This window comes from Passer montanus, unplaced genomic scaffold (assembly GCF_014805655.1).
Source record: "Passer montanus isolate IOZ18808 unplaced genomic scaffold, ASM1480565v1 scaffold226, whole genome shotgun sequence".
Lineage (NCBI taxonomy): Eukaryota > Metazoa > Chordata > Aves > Passeriformes > Passeridae > Passer > Passer montanus.
The window spans coordinates 277,123-294,551 of NW_024366882.1; the positions used below are offsets into that span (position 1 = coordinate 277,123).

The 17,429-nt window shown below is 44.4% G+C and overlaps 1 protein-coding gene across 1 annotated transcript in view; it reads left to right on the top strand.

The window, feature by feature from the left end:
* LOC120502651 (fibroblast growth factor 12-like) overlaps positions 1 to 16,833 on the top strand; it is a gene marked incomplete at its 3' end in the record, with an annotated part of 29,020 nt that extends 12,187 nt beyond the window's left edge. The window contains exons 2-3 of the mRNA XM_039710228.1: positions 9,769 to 9,879; positions 16,730 to 16,833. Of these exons, the coding sequence (XP_039566162.1) occupies positions 9,769 to 9,879; positions 16,730 to 16,833 (215 nt within the window). The remainder of the gene's footprint in view (positions 1 to 9,768; positions 9,880 to 16,729) is intronic.
* Positions 16,834 to 17,429: the final 596 nt, after the last annotated feature.

The window sequence follows — 17,429 nt, forward strand, 5'->3', positions numbered from 1 at the left end:
CAGGGGGCCAGGGAGAACCACGCTTGCTTGGTTCCTGAGACGCATCTGCACCCAGATGAAATGTGCTCAGTGGCTGTGGGCTCACACATAATATTTATGCTATCCTCTGTTTCACTCTCGGTGAATATGCTGTAATTTTGGCTAATTACACAATATGTCAGGAATAATTGCAGGGTGTTCCTCAAAATAAATAATACATTTTGTATGCTCTGCTATCCATACTTATGAGCAAGCTTTAACCTTCAGTAGCCAAGGCATTGACTGTGCTGGAAAATGACAGCTTGGGAGCTGTAGCTACAACTTATTTTGCATTAAATTTCTAATTTTTAAAATTCCTTTACCTGAAAAAGCTTATCCTGCATAAATTCTGGAACAGCCCCTACATCTCTTTTGTATGCCTTTTGTTCCTGCCTGGCTTTAGTTTTATCATCAGAACTGGAGCCAATACAGGTGTAGAAAATTGCTCTTGAAAGGGAAATGTTTTGAAATTTTGTCTGCTGCTAAAACACACTGGATCAACAAAGCAACATAAACCACATCCTGAGGGAGGCAAAGACAAATGTGGCAGTGAATTGTATAAAGAATTGGATTTTTTTAGTTCTCTGGTCAAATAAAAGAAGTTTCTGGGGAGAAGAGGATTCAGACTCAGTGCAGTATTTCATTGTACTTAAAATGAAACTTTGGATTTAATCTCTGTCTCTGTTAACATTTTTTTCATTACATTTCCAAAGAAAATGTCATGTCAAAAGAAAAGATAAAAACTTGCAGTCTTTTCAGGCCTCTCTTTTTTTCTGTTAGTGAGATGGAGTTTGCATATAGCTTTATCTACTCTTACTCTGAACTTTTCAGCAAAATATTCAGCTAGACAGTTTTACTCAGAAGTAGTCAGCAATTCTGTGCCAAAATACCTGGTGGCAGGTGGGCCATCAGTTCTCATCCACTTTTTGTCCCACTGTTTCACCTGCAGTGATCTTTTGGTTCCTCTTTGGCCCTGCAGTGCTGGGGTGGCTGTTTTGTCCTTGGTGTTTGTGCAGAGTGGGTAGCTCACGTGTCATGTACATGAGTTTGGTGTTTGCTTTCTGGGAAAACTCATCCACAACCTTGTACCTCCTTATCCTTGAGCTGTTGACCTTAGGTGGCTGTCACATGGGATCCAGATCTTGGAGAGTGGGTGAGCTGCAGGGTGACTTCTTTACTTTCTGACATCCACAGGCTGTGCTAAGAGCATCCCCAGAGATGTAGCAGTGATTCCATGTGACACCCCTAGTTTTCAATGCTTTATGTGACTAATTTCTCTGCCCCTTACCTCAGACTTGTATTAACATCTCTGTAAAGCTGATTCCCTGGATATGGGAGGGCCTGCATAAATGCCACAGACGTGCAATCACATCATTTCCACCTACTCTGCAAGTGAGAAATAAGACTTCCCTGGAGGGACTCATCTTGGTTAGAGCAAAGCAGGCATCGTGGAGGGGTGCAGGCAGGCAGCTGTGCTCCATGCTGGAGAGATAATTACTATTCCTCCTGGCAGGCGCCGGCGCAGGAAAGGAAGTCACTTCTCTGCATGCTCTTTTTGCCTACAAGGTGCCATTCTGCTCTAGTGACTCAGTGACGGTGACAGGAGGCAATTGCGCTGATGGGTGCTGTCATCAGCTTGAGCCCATCATCCCTCTAAGTTAGGGAAATATAATTTTTGGAAGCATGTCCTTCAAACAGAGAGGCCATCCCTGCCAGCACAGCCCGTTATTACATGTAATGCATCCTGGAGACACTGGTTGTTTCTCTGTGGTTATTAGCCCTGGGTGGAGATTCGCACTTGAGATGAGTAAATACACGAGTGCACCGTGCAGCGCTGTTGTCCCAGATCTTCTTCTCCAAATGAATGCTTTGTAATTGGAGGGTGACCCTATCCCTGTAATCATGCTCAACTGAAGCTGGGTATGGCCTTTGTTCTGCATCATTGGGAAAGGAGCTGGGATTGACTGTTTGATGCCCCCAAACCCATAGACCTTGTGAGCAAATCTTCATGTCAATAAGTCTGTTTCCATCTCTGCATCCTACTCACAGGCTCAGTGATGTGCCAGTGTGTTAGGCCAAATGGCTGCATCTAAAGGGGTTCATGACAGCTGTGCAAGGTGGGGTTGGATGCCTGGCTTTGCTACAGAGCTCCTAATGTTTGGGCAGCTGTTGTTACCCACTGTGACTGGACCTATATGCAGGCAGTCTGAGGAGACATCCAGATAAATACAAATGCTCCCCTGTGTCGCTCATTTCTCTTGGCTCTGCAGTTCTTTTGCCCTCTCCCTGCCTGTTACTCAGGATGCTACAGGCAGCATTGCCCAGGCCATCCTGGCCACCTGCTTGTAGGCTTCCTCAAGGAATACATGTCCTTCAGCTCCAAACAATTGTGCTGAGTTTAGTGACAGAAACTGGAAGACACTGTGACACTGGGAAATAAATGCCTTGCCTCTGCCTGTGCACTTCTGTGCACTGAGTGACTCCTGAGGGAGCTGAAAACGCTCAGCACTTTGCAGCAGGATTTCCCACCTCCACACCTGCATGACACAGTTGGAGTGTCCTCCAGGATCCCCGCGTGTGGCTCACGGTGCTCCGACCTGCTCCGTGCGTGACTCACTGCAGGTGCAGCCACAGCCAGCCATGTGCAGCCTCTGCTGAAGACTTACAGCCACAGTCACTGCGTGGCAGAGTTGGTCAGGGTGTTTGGCCAGAGGAAACACTCGGAGCCTCAAGGGCAGTAGCTCCTTTCACAGCTGTGAGTGGTGTTATTTCTGAGCTTCACAGTTTGGGTGGGTTCAGTGAATCATTGTAGTGAGTTGAGCTATTAAACTTATGTCGATAGTGATGCATTTAATTTGAGACAGTCAAATTACTTCATCTTAGCTTCAAACACCCTGGAGAATTTGGCAGCTCCTGGCTGGGAAAACAGCCCCAACATTTATCTCCCTCAGCCTTTCATCCCCGAGTTCTGTGCTGATGCCTGTCACCATAGTAATCTGCATGGAGCTTGCTGATTCTCGTGCCGATTTATTACAAGCCTTTATTAATGCTGTACTTCTGAAGGAGGGATTTTGGTGCCCTTCTCTGTCTACAAAATTTGTGTTTGCAAAATTTGGCTTATCGAGTATTCTGGAACCCATCCTTTTTAGGGGAGGGGAACTGCGGTTTCTGCAGTGGCACTTAAAATGCGGAGTTAATCTGAGTAAATTAGGAGCAGTTTATGCTCTGACTTGCATGCTGGGCTTGGTGTGCTAGGGATTTGAGTGCTGGTTAGGTGAGTCATAAATCAACCTCCCATTATGACAGCTGCAGCCTGAATGGGGGAAAATAAGAATAATGGAATGTGTAAATTCCAGGCTAAAATGTTTAATTGCAATAAACAAATGTTTGAAGAACATTTAGGTGAAATATGCTGCTGAGATGTATTACATTTCCCATGTTTGCAGTCACATCCTCAGCAAAACTGTTGCACAGGCACAGAAGGGAGTCAGCAGCGTGCCGAGGTGGTTCAGAGGAGGGCTGGAGATGCTTTGTCCCTCACCAGACCGATGTCCTTAGCAGGTGCCAGAGGGACTGTTCTGGGAGCCTGCTGCTGGCATCTCTCACAGCCTCGCTGTGCTCAGACCAGACAGAGGCACTGAGCTGCAGTGAGAGAGCAAACAAATGGGCAAGTCTCCTGTGGAAATTCTGCAGTAGGTGCCTTCCTTGTACCTTATTGCAGGTTGCTGGATAGAAAATCGCTGCTTCCCATCTGAGCTTGCAGAGTCATCTGTTGTTTGACAGCTCGTTGTGCAGAGAGCAGTAACCCCACGAGCTTCAGAGTTTATGCCATAACCCACAATGAGTACCTCTGGCACCCAGCACGGTAACTTCTGAAGTAGATTTAGAAGCAGTTCTGCACCAGTAACCTCAAGTGGAGGCTTGCCTGCCAACCAAGAGCATTGCTGTGCATTGCAAGAATCCTTGGAGCCAGTGGCTCAAATCCCTCAAAGGTCACTAAGCCCTTCATCTTTTTTCAGAGTTCATTGAAAGGTGGTCGCTCGGAGTTCTGTGCCATTGAGTTGGAGAATTCAGATTAAGGTGATTTCTGTGAGTGTGGTTGTGTTGAGTCTTTTTATCACTCCCAGCCCAAGGGAAAGTGGGGACTGGCTTGCTGCAGCCTCATGTCATTGTGTTGCTGTAATAAGGGGCATTCTGAGAGTTGAAAGACACGAGACCATATCAGACTGCCTTCCATAGTGGAGTTGCAGCTGGAATTCAGTGTTGTGCCCTGTTCTTTGCTGCTTCTGAGCAGGGTTTAGAGCAAATTGAGTTACCCTGCAGTGATGATAAGAGAGTAGGGGTCCTCCCCCAGGGGTTTAGTGCTGCTGCTTTGCTGTTTGAAATAAGGAGTTGGTACCTTCAGTGGGTCTTTGCTAAATGCTGCATTGATGCATAACCTCATAGCTCCTTCTTTGCTGATGGAAATAAGCAGGAGTTGTTGCCTTTAGTGGGTCTTTGCTAAATGCTGCATTGATGCATAACCTCATAGCTCCTCTGTGCAGAGTTATTATACTTCTGTGTTCTCCATTTTCCATTTAAGGGGTGAGTTCCTTATTCACCTTAAACAGGAGAGCTAAATGAAAAGGTCATTAAAGACTAATATTTCTGTCATTGCTCTTGCTCTTTCCCCCACAGCACACAGCAGATTATCTTCAGCAATACCTGCAGCTTGAGGGTGAGGGACATGACTCTGCAGAGCAGCTGATTTAGCCATGATCCTCTGGCCTTCAGTGAGCATGCCCCTGGAGATCAAACAAAGTGCATGTGAGCACCCTGCAACTATCATGTCCTTGGCAAGCCCCAGGAGGATGAAGATCACTGTGTAGCTGCATAATAAGGCAGGAAGCACAGCAGCTCATGGTGAACTGAGATGACTTTAAGGCTCAGCAGCAGGACAGCAGAAGTGAATAATGGCAGCATCACATTACCATTTAAGTAGAGACAGGAAGATTAGCAGTCAGATCATGATTTAGTTAGCCTCAGCTGTGCCAGAGGGCTCAGAAAGTTAAAAGCAGGGCAGGCAGAAGTGGTGAGCTTGGACTGTGGAAAGGGTAACCAAGCAAGATGCTCTTCAGGGGTTGTTTAGTGAGTTGTCAGTGGCTGACTGCCCTCAGAAGGGTCATTAGGTGACAACTGTGTCTTCACTGAAGGTAAAGTGCCCAGTCTGACAGATGCTACACACTAGGAGAGTTACAGCTTAGGTCTTGCTCTCTGTTCCTGTTCTGCACTCTGATGTCCCCATTGTGATGCTTCCTGAGCATGATCTTCCCTTGCGTCTTCCAGAATTGCCACACTGGAAGGAACTGAGCTTATTGCATCTGCATAAAGAGAGTCCACTGACTTTTCTCCAGTAGTCCCCAGCCCTCAACAGCTGTATATGAGCAGCTAGAGCAAGATCTTTAAAGTAAACATTATGAAGTATAGTAGCATTGCTTATAAAGTGGGGATAAAAATATCCCTTTGCATATTGCATGGGAAACCTTGTAGCTTGGAGTCTTGCACTGGGAATAGAAGCTGCATGGAAATCTCTTCAGTCAGTAGTTTGGGATTAAGGCAGCAAGAACATCTTTCTTAAATCCATTCTGAAGTGCTTGACTTTGTGTTTAGGGAGACACTAAGTTGGTGCTGAAGTCTCATCCATGTTAGTTCAGTTCCATTTCTGCAGGGAAAGCTGCTTCTATAGCAGAAGGGAAGGGCACATGGATGAGCCTGAGGGGGAGGAATAGGTTTATCCCCAGTGTGTTATGCAGTATTGCACCTTTAAAAGCAAGAGGATTTGGGTCCCATTTGCTTTACAAGGCTGAGGTTAGAGAGTAGGTTTAAGTTTGTTTTGTGATAAATTCTAAGAATTATAGAAAAAAGTGCTCATAGCAGAGTTTTTGCTTATCTGTGCTGCATTTTTTCCCTTTATTTTACAGTTTGATTCTCTCTTATTGAATATAGCCTGGAGCAGTATCATTGAGGGAAATACAGACAAAAGTGTAGAGGTTGTGGGGTTTTATTGTATTTTTTCCCCCCTGGTACTCCAATAAGCACTGTCAATAATATCTGCTGGGAAGGGTGGTTCTCTTTTTATTGCCTGGAAAGTTCTCAGTCTATTTCATTGTCTTTCTGTTCTGACTTACCAGGGTGTCTCAGCATCCTTAATTGACAAGGAGACTTACTGGTTTTGAGGGCTTTTTTTCTATAAACTGAGGTTTTCAGCACAAGTGCTGAGCATAAGGGTTGGCAGTGCTGGAAGACTGATAGAATTGCTCTGTAGATGGAAAGAAGTGATGTTAAAATATATGATATGACAAAAGTAGGTCTCCTAAAAGTCACGTGCAGCATTTTACCTCTGGGCTAGCAGCAAAGTTCCCGTCCTGTGATTATAAAATTTTCTCTTCTGGTAATAGTTCCATACTGAGAGGGGAAGATGAGTAATTCCTTGCTCCTTGTTAAAAGTTGTCTTTGCCCAAAATTTTGTCTGTGGGCCACCAGCCACACTGCTTACTGTATGAATGGCAAATCCCAGTACGTCACTTTATGCCCAGACATAAGACAAGAGGTTCCCTGGTGGGAAGCAGCTATTCCAGCAGCTGTTGTCACCTGTGCACCTGTTTGTGTTTGAGCTGCTTCCTTTGCAGGCACTGGAGAGGTACTGGTAGTTTTGGGACCCTTTGGACCTGGTCTGGCCAGCCTGTGGGGGTTTGGGGATGCAAAGAGAGATCAGCTCAGGTGGAGAGATGGCTGTACTGGGTGAGACAAATCACCCATTGCTCAGGTGACTCCCCAGCCCTCCTTGTGTTAGAGGAGAGAGCTCGGTGCTGGCTGTGCACCTCCCTGCACTGCTCCTGTGTTTAGTTCAGGTAGCTAAAGGTACCTGGAAGTGCAGCTTCTCTGCTGTAGAAAGAGACCCAAGAAAATGAAAAAACCAGGGAGGTAGAGACCTGTGTGTCTCTGAAATGCTCTCTGATCCTTCGGTGTCTGGAAGAGGCATTTTTTTGCTACAGGGCATCCTAAATGAGTGTGGGCAGGGATGTTCCTGCAGAAGAGCATCTGTGCAGTGAGGAGAGACAGGAGCTCTGCTGCTTTCAGACTGTGTTAGGGCCAGGAGGAATGTGGTTTTATGTATGGCTGAGAACTCTCTGCTTCACTCCCTTTGGGTTTTACTTTTGAGTTTGGGTGTGAGCCTCAAAGTTCAGCAAAACCAGGTCATGTAACACAAGATTTCCCCTCCAACTTGTCCCTAGGTAGGCCATGACTCAGAAATGGCTGGCATTATGAAGAGGGCAGTTGTTAAAGCTGACCAGGTGTGTGTCAGGTCAGTAAGAGAAAGGAACCTGAAAGGGTTTAGCCTGTATTTGCTATAGTGATACAGCCTTCTGGTGCAAGTGTTTGCATCTATAGAAAGGATGTAAGGAAGCATCAGGGGATCTTGGGTGCTATTCTGATAAACTCTGAAAATGTCATAAGTTATTAATAACAAGCAGATTTGGTCAGTGTTTTACATGGTAGGCTATTTAGTAGAAGTGGGAGAGATTTTCCTGTTCCAAAATTATTTGCATGGTTGAAATATAGTTTGCATCCTTAAGAAGGAAGAAAAGGTGCTATTGTAATTCTATCCTGTAGCTAAGCCATCTTCCGAAGAAAAGAGATAAGGTCAGGGTTGTTTTCTCTCCTTGGTCCTCTTCAGAGAGCTTTAAGACAAGACCTCGTCACTTCTCCAGCATACAGAAAGCCTCAGACTGCAGAGCATCTTCTAAATCTCTCCTTCTGGGAGCTCTTCCATTTCATGCAAAGTACTTCAACATTAAAATTTAACCAGTGAGTAAAATTAAGGCTAAGATTCATTCAGGGACTCAAATGTAGGTGTCTCATATCAAAGAGTGCCTATTAGTGCCTTTACTATTGTGGTATTAGATAAAAGGGAGAAATGGGACGGACTTGAGGAGGGTGGTGCAGGCATCTGTGCCTGAGAATGCAGCTTTTCATTTCCTCTAGCTTTGATGTGCTTTTCTAACGAAAAGCAAGTTAAATCAAACTTCTGCATTCAGCAAAATAGGTAATGCATTTAGGTAAGAAGAATGAGCTAAGTGTTTTGCTAGGTGTCACTTTGACATATGTTGGCTTGACCAGCACTAGCTCCTAGTTAATGACCAGTACAATTGTGCTTATTTACTGTCCCAGCATTGAGAGTTGCTGGGAGAAAGCCTGACTGCAGCCTACAGCACTCACTGCGCTGAAATCACTTCTTTTTTAAGGCAGCATAGAAACCATCTGATCTGACTTAGTCAGTGGCTTTTGTGGCTGTGAGAAAGTACCTGACTCTCCCCTGGCTAGGGGTTGCTGAAACTGAAATCCTTTGCACCTGCAGCCTGTCTCCATCTGAGATGCCTGCTGCTGCTGCTGTCAGTGCAGGAGAGCAGGGTGAGGGTTCCCCAAAGGGGAGTCGTGCAGGGATGCAGCGGGAGCGGGGCTCCGGATGGGAACATCAACACACAACGTGACCACGGTTATGTAACGAGCATGGCTTATTAAACAGCCTCACCAGAGGCATGAAAGGCAGGAGCCTGACGAGATTTTGGTATGCTACGCTGGGTTCTTTCCTGTCCATTGAGCCAGCAATAATTGGGTCTTATTTATTTACTTTTGGAGGGTGGTCGCATAAAACCACAAAGTCCTGTCACACAAGGAGGATGTCCTCCATGCAGTAAGTGTGTCTGCTCACACACAGTCAGCTCACTTGTGTTCCAGCAGCAATGCCTGTGACAAATTTTTAATCTTGCACGATTACAATTGAATTTGGTTTTGACCACTTAGTTTTTGTTTGATTGGTAGGGTGACAAGGAGACAGGTGGTAAAGCTGCACACCTCTGTCATGTGAAGTTCAAGCTGGCTTTGCTTTTTTTCATGTTTTCATTTTACCCTTCAGCAGGAAAGTATAAAATGTTGTAGAGGCAATAGGGAAGAGCCTGCCAGAGCATGGCTGGCTCATGATACACAGGACTGGGAAAGGTCCCTGTTTGAAACAAATAATTCTAATCTGCCAGAGTGTGTGGCACATGTTTTAGGACGGGGAGAACATGCAGGATTTTGCAACAGAGGTGGTCTGAGGTGCCTATAAATGCTTCAGCAGTCAGTTTTGGAAATGTCTTGTGTCTGTCCCTTTCCAAATTTTTCTCCCCAAGTCCCACAGAGTTGCACTCACATGCAGCCCTGATTCAGCATTCAGTTGCTCTGGGTTTACACCACTGTAATACCAGTGATTTACTTAGCTTTTCATTGGTATAAAACTGGCACTGCATGATAGTGACTCAACCATACAAAGAAGCAAGGTGGTTGGCTTCACAAGCAGAATAAGAAACAATGAGCACATTCTTTGCAACAATGTTAGCAAATACTCTTCTGAACAAGTGGCATATTCTAAATACATCAACTGTCTAAGTACTTCCATTTGGTAGGTACCTTTCAGAGAATTGATGTTCCTTAATCTGTTTCTACTGCACCAAGTATGCATTTCATTTTACCTGCTCATCTGATCTCAATTGTGTTTGCCTGTCTGTGTATTATATGAGAATATTTCACAGCCATGCTTGAAAGGAATCACTGAAAGCAGTCTTAGCTGCCAAGCACTTCTACATTTACTCAGGGCTTAATGGGGGACAAGCAAATTGGGTCTTGTGCTACTCAGTATATCTGGTAATAATTATTATTTTTATTTTGCAGAACCCCAGCTGAAAGGAATTGTGACAAGGTTATTCAGCCAGCAGGAATACTTCCTGCAGATGCACCCAGATGGTACAATTGATGGGACCAAGGACGAAAACAGTGACTACAGTAAGAAAAATTAGCCTGTTTTGCAACCCAATTACAATCAAATGCATCACCTAGTGGTTCTCACTTGTGCAACTTCATTTTTGAAAAGATCAAATTAAGAGGAAGACAGCTGTTTTCTGCATATTTTTTTCTATCTATCCGTCCCCTTTAAATCTTGCCAGTAAAATTTCATATGTTTCCTCTCCGATCTTCTTCCCTCCTGCCCCGATTCTGTAACTGCCATCTGGGTGGGGTGGAGAATAAAACCCATGATTTGAATTGCTGCCAGAAGAGAAAGGAGATTATATTTATACACATGCCACGTGGGTAAAGGATACGGGGAATTCTCTCTCCAAGGAGAAGAGGAGAAAATCGTTTCCACTATTTTAGCCTCAAAAATTCAGCAAGCATCAGGAATTTCTAGGCTGGAGAAAAGCAGCTGTTTGCTGAAGTCTCGTGCTTTGAGGCTGGTGTAGGGGCTGAGGGTATCAAATGACCTTGTCAAAGGAGGTCATCTTCCAAAACCCTGTTCAGAAGGATTGGGTTTGTGCTGGACAACAAAGGGCAGCAGAGCCACACAGTTTAAAAACCATGGCCATGTGCAGGAGCCATACAGGTTTAAATGCATGCAAAACAGTAGTCAATCTTCCTTTTGAAGAGGAAGTTGTTTTGTCAATGCTGAAACTCTTCAAAAGGTTAAAAAAGGTGTAGAATATTTTTGGCAGCATCTCTGCATTTCATAGGCATCAGAGTGCTGTCCCTGAGTGGGCAGTTAAGCTCAGATCCTTGCTGCCACAAATTGCATCAACAGGGTAGGATTCAAGTCTAGCTTTTTCTTCTCTATGTTGGTTTGGAGCTCCCTGTACCACTGCTAAAGGGGTATTTAACCTGGCCAGCTTGGCCAGTCATTATTAGAGGTGAACAAATGTTAATCTGTGTGATAGGGTTGATGGAAGCAAACTTTATGTACTTTGTGAAAGGAGGAGCCTGCTTGATTTGCAGACAAATTTTGGTTTAATTCAAAGCTCCTGGCTGGATTGGAGGTGGCATTCCTCCAGGAGGGCAGGGCCTGGGCTGCAGGTGTCTGTAGGGGTGCAGCGTTGGCATTGTCCTGTGAAGGTGCACTTGGACAGGGGTGCAGGGTGGCTGCAGCCCCACATCCCTGGTGTTTACCCCATCCCCAGGAAGCTGCAGGGTGCTGTAGCAGGAGCATGCTGTGTTCTGGGGCTGCCCTGCTGCAGGCAGCTCAGGGCTGAGGGTCCATAGAGGAGAGAGGAGCCGTGGGAAGATGGTGACTGAAATTGCAGGTGGCTGGCAAAGCCCTTGTGCAATGACTCAGGAGGCTGCATCCACCAGAAACGTGTTCTGTATCAAATGCAAATGTCAGGTTTTAGTCCTTTTTCCTACACTCATATTGAAGAAATTAAATACTGCAAATTGCAATAAGATAATTTCTGATTTATGTGTGAAGCAGGAGAATCTGTGGACTTAGACACACACACTTCTACACTCAGACTCAGGAGGTCTCCTTCAAAAGTCTGGCCTTGAGATTCTCTCAGACAGACCCAGCACATGGGGTGAGTTCAGTAGGCTGTATTAGCTGCCTTTTCTTAAAGGAAGAAGACCTGGGGTGTTCTTAAACTTGAACTGCAGAAAATCCCATTGGAAACCTATTTGTCAAAAATATGGGAAGATATGCTAGAGATGACAGGGATTCATTGCCCTCATCTATCATGGAGGATTGAACAACAAAGTAATGGGCTTAAATGGGAGCAGGGATGAATTTAGGTAAACAGCAGAGAGATGTAAGAGCAGTTCTGCAATATTTCAGAGTGACAGGGGAGATGAGGGAAGCTGCTGCACTCTCAGTGGTTGCAGAGGAACCTCCTGAGTTCCCGTGGCTGAGGCTGGGCCCCAATTGCCCAAAGAGCTGTGATTTATACATCCCCCCGAGAAACTCCCAGAGAGGAGTTTGGCCAGGTGCTGAGTACTTGAGAGCTGCTTCCACCCAGTGTTCTTAACTGGAAATAGATGGGCTGAAGTACACTTCTAGAGTGTAAATTTATCTGGTGAGATGGCATCCCTGCCTCGGCAGCTTGGTGGGACAGGAGGCATCTCACTGAAGTGTGCCAAGCCACTGGCTCGAAGTCAGGGACTATGCTGGAAAGTTTAGGCAAGTTTTTGAGAGAAGATTGAAGCCAAAGAATTCCCCAGCTTCTGATCTCAGGGGATCTCAAAAGAGGGAAATATCCAACCTGATAATATTTGGCTCCTGAAAATGAAATTAGGACTGTGCTTTATTCAATTTTATATAGCTTTTTACCACATGGTCTCATCAATAAATCTTCAGTGTGAATGAACATTTTAGAATATATAAAGCTTCCAGTTACAGCTTTGAGACGAAATCACATTTTGCACTTTGGAAGTGCCAAAATAAAGCTGATTGCCTTTTTTCGTTTCTCTTCCTCCAAAAAAAATCTCCAATTTTGACCAGAAGAACGTCCAAAGTTGCTTGTCTAAGTGAACAGCTTACAGACTTGCTTCACTGCAATTTTCTGTTTTGAAGTGCTTCTGCAGAAGATTCCTGACCAGCCAGTCAGAAGTGTGTGCAAGAGCACAACTCATCAAAGACTAGATAAATAATATTTTCCCATCCCTGAAGAGCAGTTGGTTAACTTGCATCCACGGCAGGGAAGGGCACTCTAGAGGGCCACAAGAGGATCCTTCCCATCCTAGATCACCATCTATTCTCCATGCAGAAGTCATCTTAGCACAGTTAAACAGTTGGTGAACACTGTGTTCCATACATTGCTTTGTGTTCTGTATCCCCACACTGATTATTCAAATTAGCATTGTGAAATGATGCATAATTTTCATGGAATACATTAGGTTGGTTTACTCTGACAAAATAAATGTTTAAAATGAGACACGCCATGTCCCTCAGATACATCTGATGGAATTAAAAGTTCTAATAAAAACCCAGTTATTTATGCAAGAGGAACTGCTAATATTTAAGCAATTTTAAAATTAATTATCTGTTGCCCATTTTTTTATGTTCTTGAAGCTGATGGCATTTACTTTCCACCTCCACTCACTTAAAGAAAAAAAAAAACCCAGAAGCCAAATTATAATGGCATTTGAATGGGCATCCATCCAGCTTCCCAGGAGCCAGCACTTGGGACATCTGTTCCTTCTGCCATGCTGTTAGAGACGTGCCATCTCAATGTAAGCAAGGGGGCACATTCTCTGGCTATTGGCATATGTGAAGAGTTTTCTTCCCACTGGAGTGTATTTTCGTGGTGTATGGCCCCTGTTTGTGTTCCTCCTGTGATGTATGAACCCCAGCTTGGGGCAGTATCTTTTCCTCCCAGCTTCAGTGATCTCAAATGGCCTTTCAGGGCTCACTGCTGCTGTCAGTGCTTGCATTGTTACTGCTCTCTCCTGGGCTGAGCAGGGTAATGCCCCATCATAGAAGCAAGTGGACTTCCTTGTCTGCCCACATCATCATGTTGAACATCTGAAAGGCTTTGGCAAATGGACAGTACAGAAAGGATAGGTGAACTGGACTGAACAGATGGAATCAGCCCAGCATATCTAGGCTATTTTTTGGGATTTCCAGCTAGAAACATCAAAATATTAAAGAGGCTTGCATTCCAGCATCCCACTTGGATTATCTTCAGCTGTACAGAGCCTTGTCGAGTTCTTTCAAACATTTCTAGCAATTAGCTATTGCATAACCTCTCATAACCTCTCGGGTTCCAGTGCTGCACTATTTTCTTTGTAGAGAATTTTCTTCATATCCAGTCCTCATTTCTATTTAACGCTTTTGTCTAGTGCCTCTTGTCTTCTCATTGTGTTCCTCTGAGAAGAATTTTTGCCTTCTTTGAGTGCAGCAAATGCAGTTCCCTCTGTCTCTTCTTTCGTTATATGTTGCACCAGAGCCTCTTGATCATCTCAGCAGCCTTCCTCACTCCCCTCAGGACCTTAATCCTCACCTCCTCATGCACTGAGGCTGCTCTGGCCTATTGCATCCTCCATCAGTTCTTTGCTATTCATGTGCAGCACAAATGTCTTGCTCAGGAGCAAATCACCTGTTATCATTTACTTTAGCTCCTCTGACTTGCTGCTGTTTAAAGCTGAGCACATCTTATATATGGCAGGTCTTGCCTCACTCTTCCCTTTCTGTAGATAACTTAGACCCATAGGGAATCATGCATTCAGAATTTAGCTGATAAATTACCATAACATAACAGTGACAATATACTCATGCATTTAGGACTGGAGTGTGCTAGAAGTAGTAGGGTTAGGTGTAAATACCACGGGTTGAAGATGGTAAGATGTAATGAAAGAAAAGGGGCACAAATATTCAATATCTTTAAGTTTTTTTCCCTTTTGCCCATGAAGTAAAAGAACATGTTCCTTCCATGAAGTTGCAGATGGCATAGAATATGTGCCATTTGCAGTAAAGAAACAGTTTTAAAAGCATTTTTAAATTTTTCTCTTTCTCACATCAGCACCCTCAGTGTCCAGTTCTATTCTACCACAACTAGTCCTCTTTCCCGTTTTCAAATCTGCTGTTTCAAATGAATCAGATCTTTTTTTGAGACGAAAAATGAGACCTCTTGCTTTTGAGGTTGATTGAGGGGTTTTCCTCCATTTTTACATTCTTACTTTTAAGCTTATAAGCTTTTAAATCTGTTCAAAATATGAAATGTTTATTTGGAAGCATCATAGTAAAAGGCATCAACTTTTACAAAGGCATTTCTAGATTGGAGTGCAGACGTTGCTCTGGGAATTTACAGAATCTTGATTGACCCAAACCACTGTTTTTTTTAATAGAGGAAGATATTTGCTTCTTAAAACTTCTTTTGGCTGCCAGTTACCTCTGTCAGCTTTGTGTCCTCATGCTTGCCTGCCCACTTGCTCCCCTGCATAGAGGAGGAGATGCTCTGCCATGGTCGTGGGTGAAGGGTCCCAGGGAGTTTGGGAAGTGGCAGTGGTCCTCCTGCTGTAGCACAGCACAGCAGGGTTGTTCCTTTGCTCCCTTTGCATGTAGAGGTGAAAAGAGATTTGGAGACACGGGGGTGCTTCCAAGTGGAACTTCTCAACCACTAATTCTGGGTGTTATCACCTTGCTGCCTAATGAATGCTTTGAATGGTCTGTCACAAGTTCCCTATGCAAGACAAATTGGCTGTAGGAAATGAATGATGATGCCCATTTTTTTTCATTATTAGCAGTAATATGCTCCATTTTTCAGTAGGAGGAAGAAATAGGGAAGGGGAATTGCTTATAGACTTGTTAATTGCAGAAGGTTTTAGACCTTCATGGTCAGGAGAAAGGGATAGGCAACACTTCTAATGCTGAGTAGTTACTCGGGGATGGGTTTGTCTTGTCTAGGGACAGTACCAGAGTAGCACTGTCCTTGACTCCAGTTATTCACAGACCAATACCTGGCCTGGACTGCATTTTCCATATACATCTATTGACATTGTCCCTCAAAAACACACATACAGGCACTGGATTTGGTAAGACTTCAGCACGTGCTTTGATGTTTTACGGAATATGGTGCATAAAAGCACAAGAGGAGGCTGAGATGAGGGATTTTTTTACTAGATTTGAGATGTCTCCATTTTAGGCAGCTCATTGAGGGAAATCATTCAGTCATCCTTGGGAATTAAGTGAAGAAAAAATTATATTCATATGCACTGGAATTTATTGATCCTCTTTTGGAGGCAACCCTGAAACCAGCACAGCCAAGACACCTGGTAGATGTCCTGAGCAAAGTGGCATTGCATATTCTTGTTTCAGGGCTGTTGCGTAGGAAGAGACCTTGAGTGAAGTATTTCCACTGTGTTTGTGCTTATATTTCTGCCTGACCCTGTGCCCATCTTTCCCTATCTTCAGCTTCCTGGGATGAGTTCTAATTAGCTCTTTGTAAGCTGAAGCACAAGGGATCCTGCAACATCTAAATACTCTTGTCCTATAAAGCTCAGTAGAAACAAAGCCATGCTAATGCTTCAGTGCTCAGTCTATCCGTGCTGATAATAGTCTCCTCTTTGAGCCCATGCTGTTAGAAGTGTAGCAAAAGCCTGACAGTACATTAATGTATATACTCATGGGAAGAGTCTTTCAATGAGATATAGGGTCTTCTGGGTGGGAATCAAGCAATAAAGTAATTAACTGAGAGGAAGTGGTTGCAATGCTTTAATCAATAAGACTGCAGTAAAACTGAATAATTGAAGATCTTGTCCTCTTCTGTCCTCTCCAGTGCTGGTCCTGAATGGGGAGCAGTGCTGATGTCCCAGAGTGAAGCACTATCTCTTCTTGAGTTTCTTCATTCCCTTGACAGCCCAGGATCACATGGGCAAACACACAGTCAAGTTAATTTGCATTCTTCTGGCCATGGTCGCTGTCTGTGTCCTCTTTTAGCATATGGCAAATGCAGGAAAGTGTGACTAGGCTTAAATGTGTTTCAGGGGGAGCTAAACTGAGTTGTGTTGTTGTGTTTGCCACAGGCAAAGTCTATCTATGTGCAGTTGCCCTGGCTCAGCGGGCCCTCAAAAAGCCGTCACGATGCTCTTGCTTGGGAGCACGGATGAGCCCTTGGCATTGCAAAGGCAGTGATCAGACAGACTGATGGGTGTGTTACGGCATTTGGGAGGCAGCCAAACTCAGTACTCTTAAAAATTTCCTTTCACCATCACCTCCATGGCTGCAGTCCTTCCCTGTATCTGGAAGCAGGATGCTTGATCCTAGTGCAGTCACTTTTGTGAAGAGGCAGGAGTGGGGTGGGCTGGCCCTGGGGCAAAATTAGCAGTGGCCATGTAGGGTGATGTGTCCATAACATTTGCTTTTCTTTTCCTTCCACAGCCCTTTTCAATCTAATTCCTGTGGGTCTTCGCGTGGTGGCAATCCAAGGGGTGAAGGCAGGTCTGTACGTTGCCATGAACGCTGAGGGATATCTCTACAGCTCAGTGAGTACTTTGCACTGTTGGGCTCCTGGAGTTTTGTAGGTGGGAGGAAGCAGACTGCGCCGGGACTTCCAGCTTTTCCTGAAAACAAGCACATATCAGCAAACCTTTAAAAGCAGGAGCGGGGGGAGCTGCTGCAAGACCATGCAATATTCACTTAATAGTGTCTCCATGGAGATTCATGGCAATATTTCCTGACCTGTGAAGATACACTTTTGGTTCCTTTAAGTATATACTTAATGTAGGTCACGTTGTTGAGGCGTTTGTATAGAGTTGGCTGGTCATATTCTGATTTCTCATTTGTGAAATGGCATGGACTCACTGGGATTGCTTCTGAATTGCACCCAGATAACCGATCATAGGTGGTACCCCAATGGGTCATACTCTGCTTTTGACTGCAGTGTAAATCCACAGCAATACCCTGACTCTCTTAAAAGGGTTCTGGACTATTCTGTTGGCAGAAATTCCCTGTATTTGTGTGGTCTTTTTAAAGCACGTAAAAGATAAGTGCAGCAATTTTTGCCGACTAATTCCCTTACAACTTTCTTAGATGGCATGAAAGGGCATGAGGTTATTCATAAGATTCTCATTTAAAATAA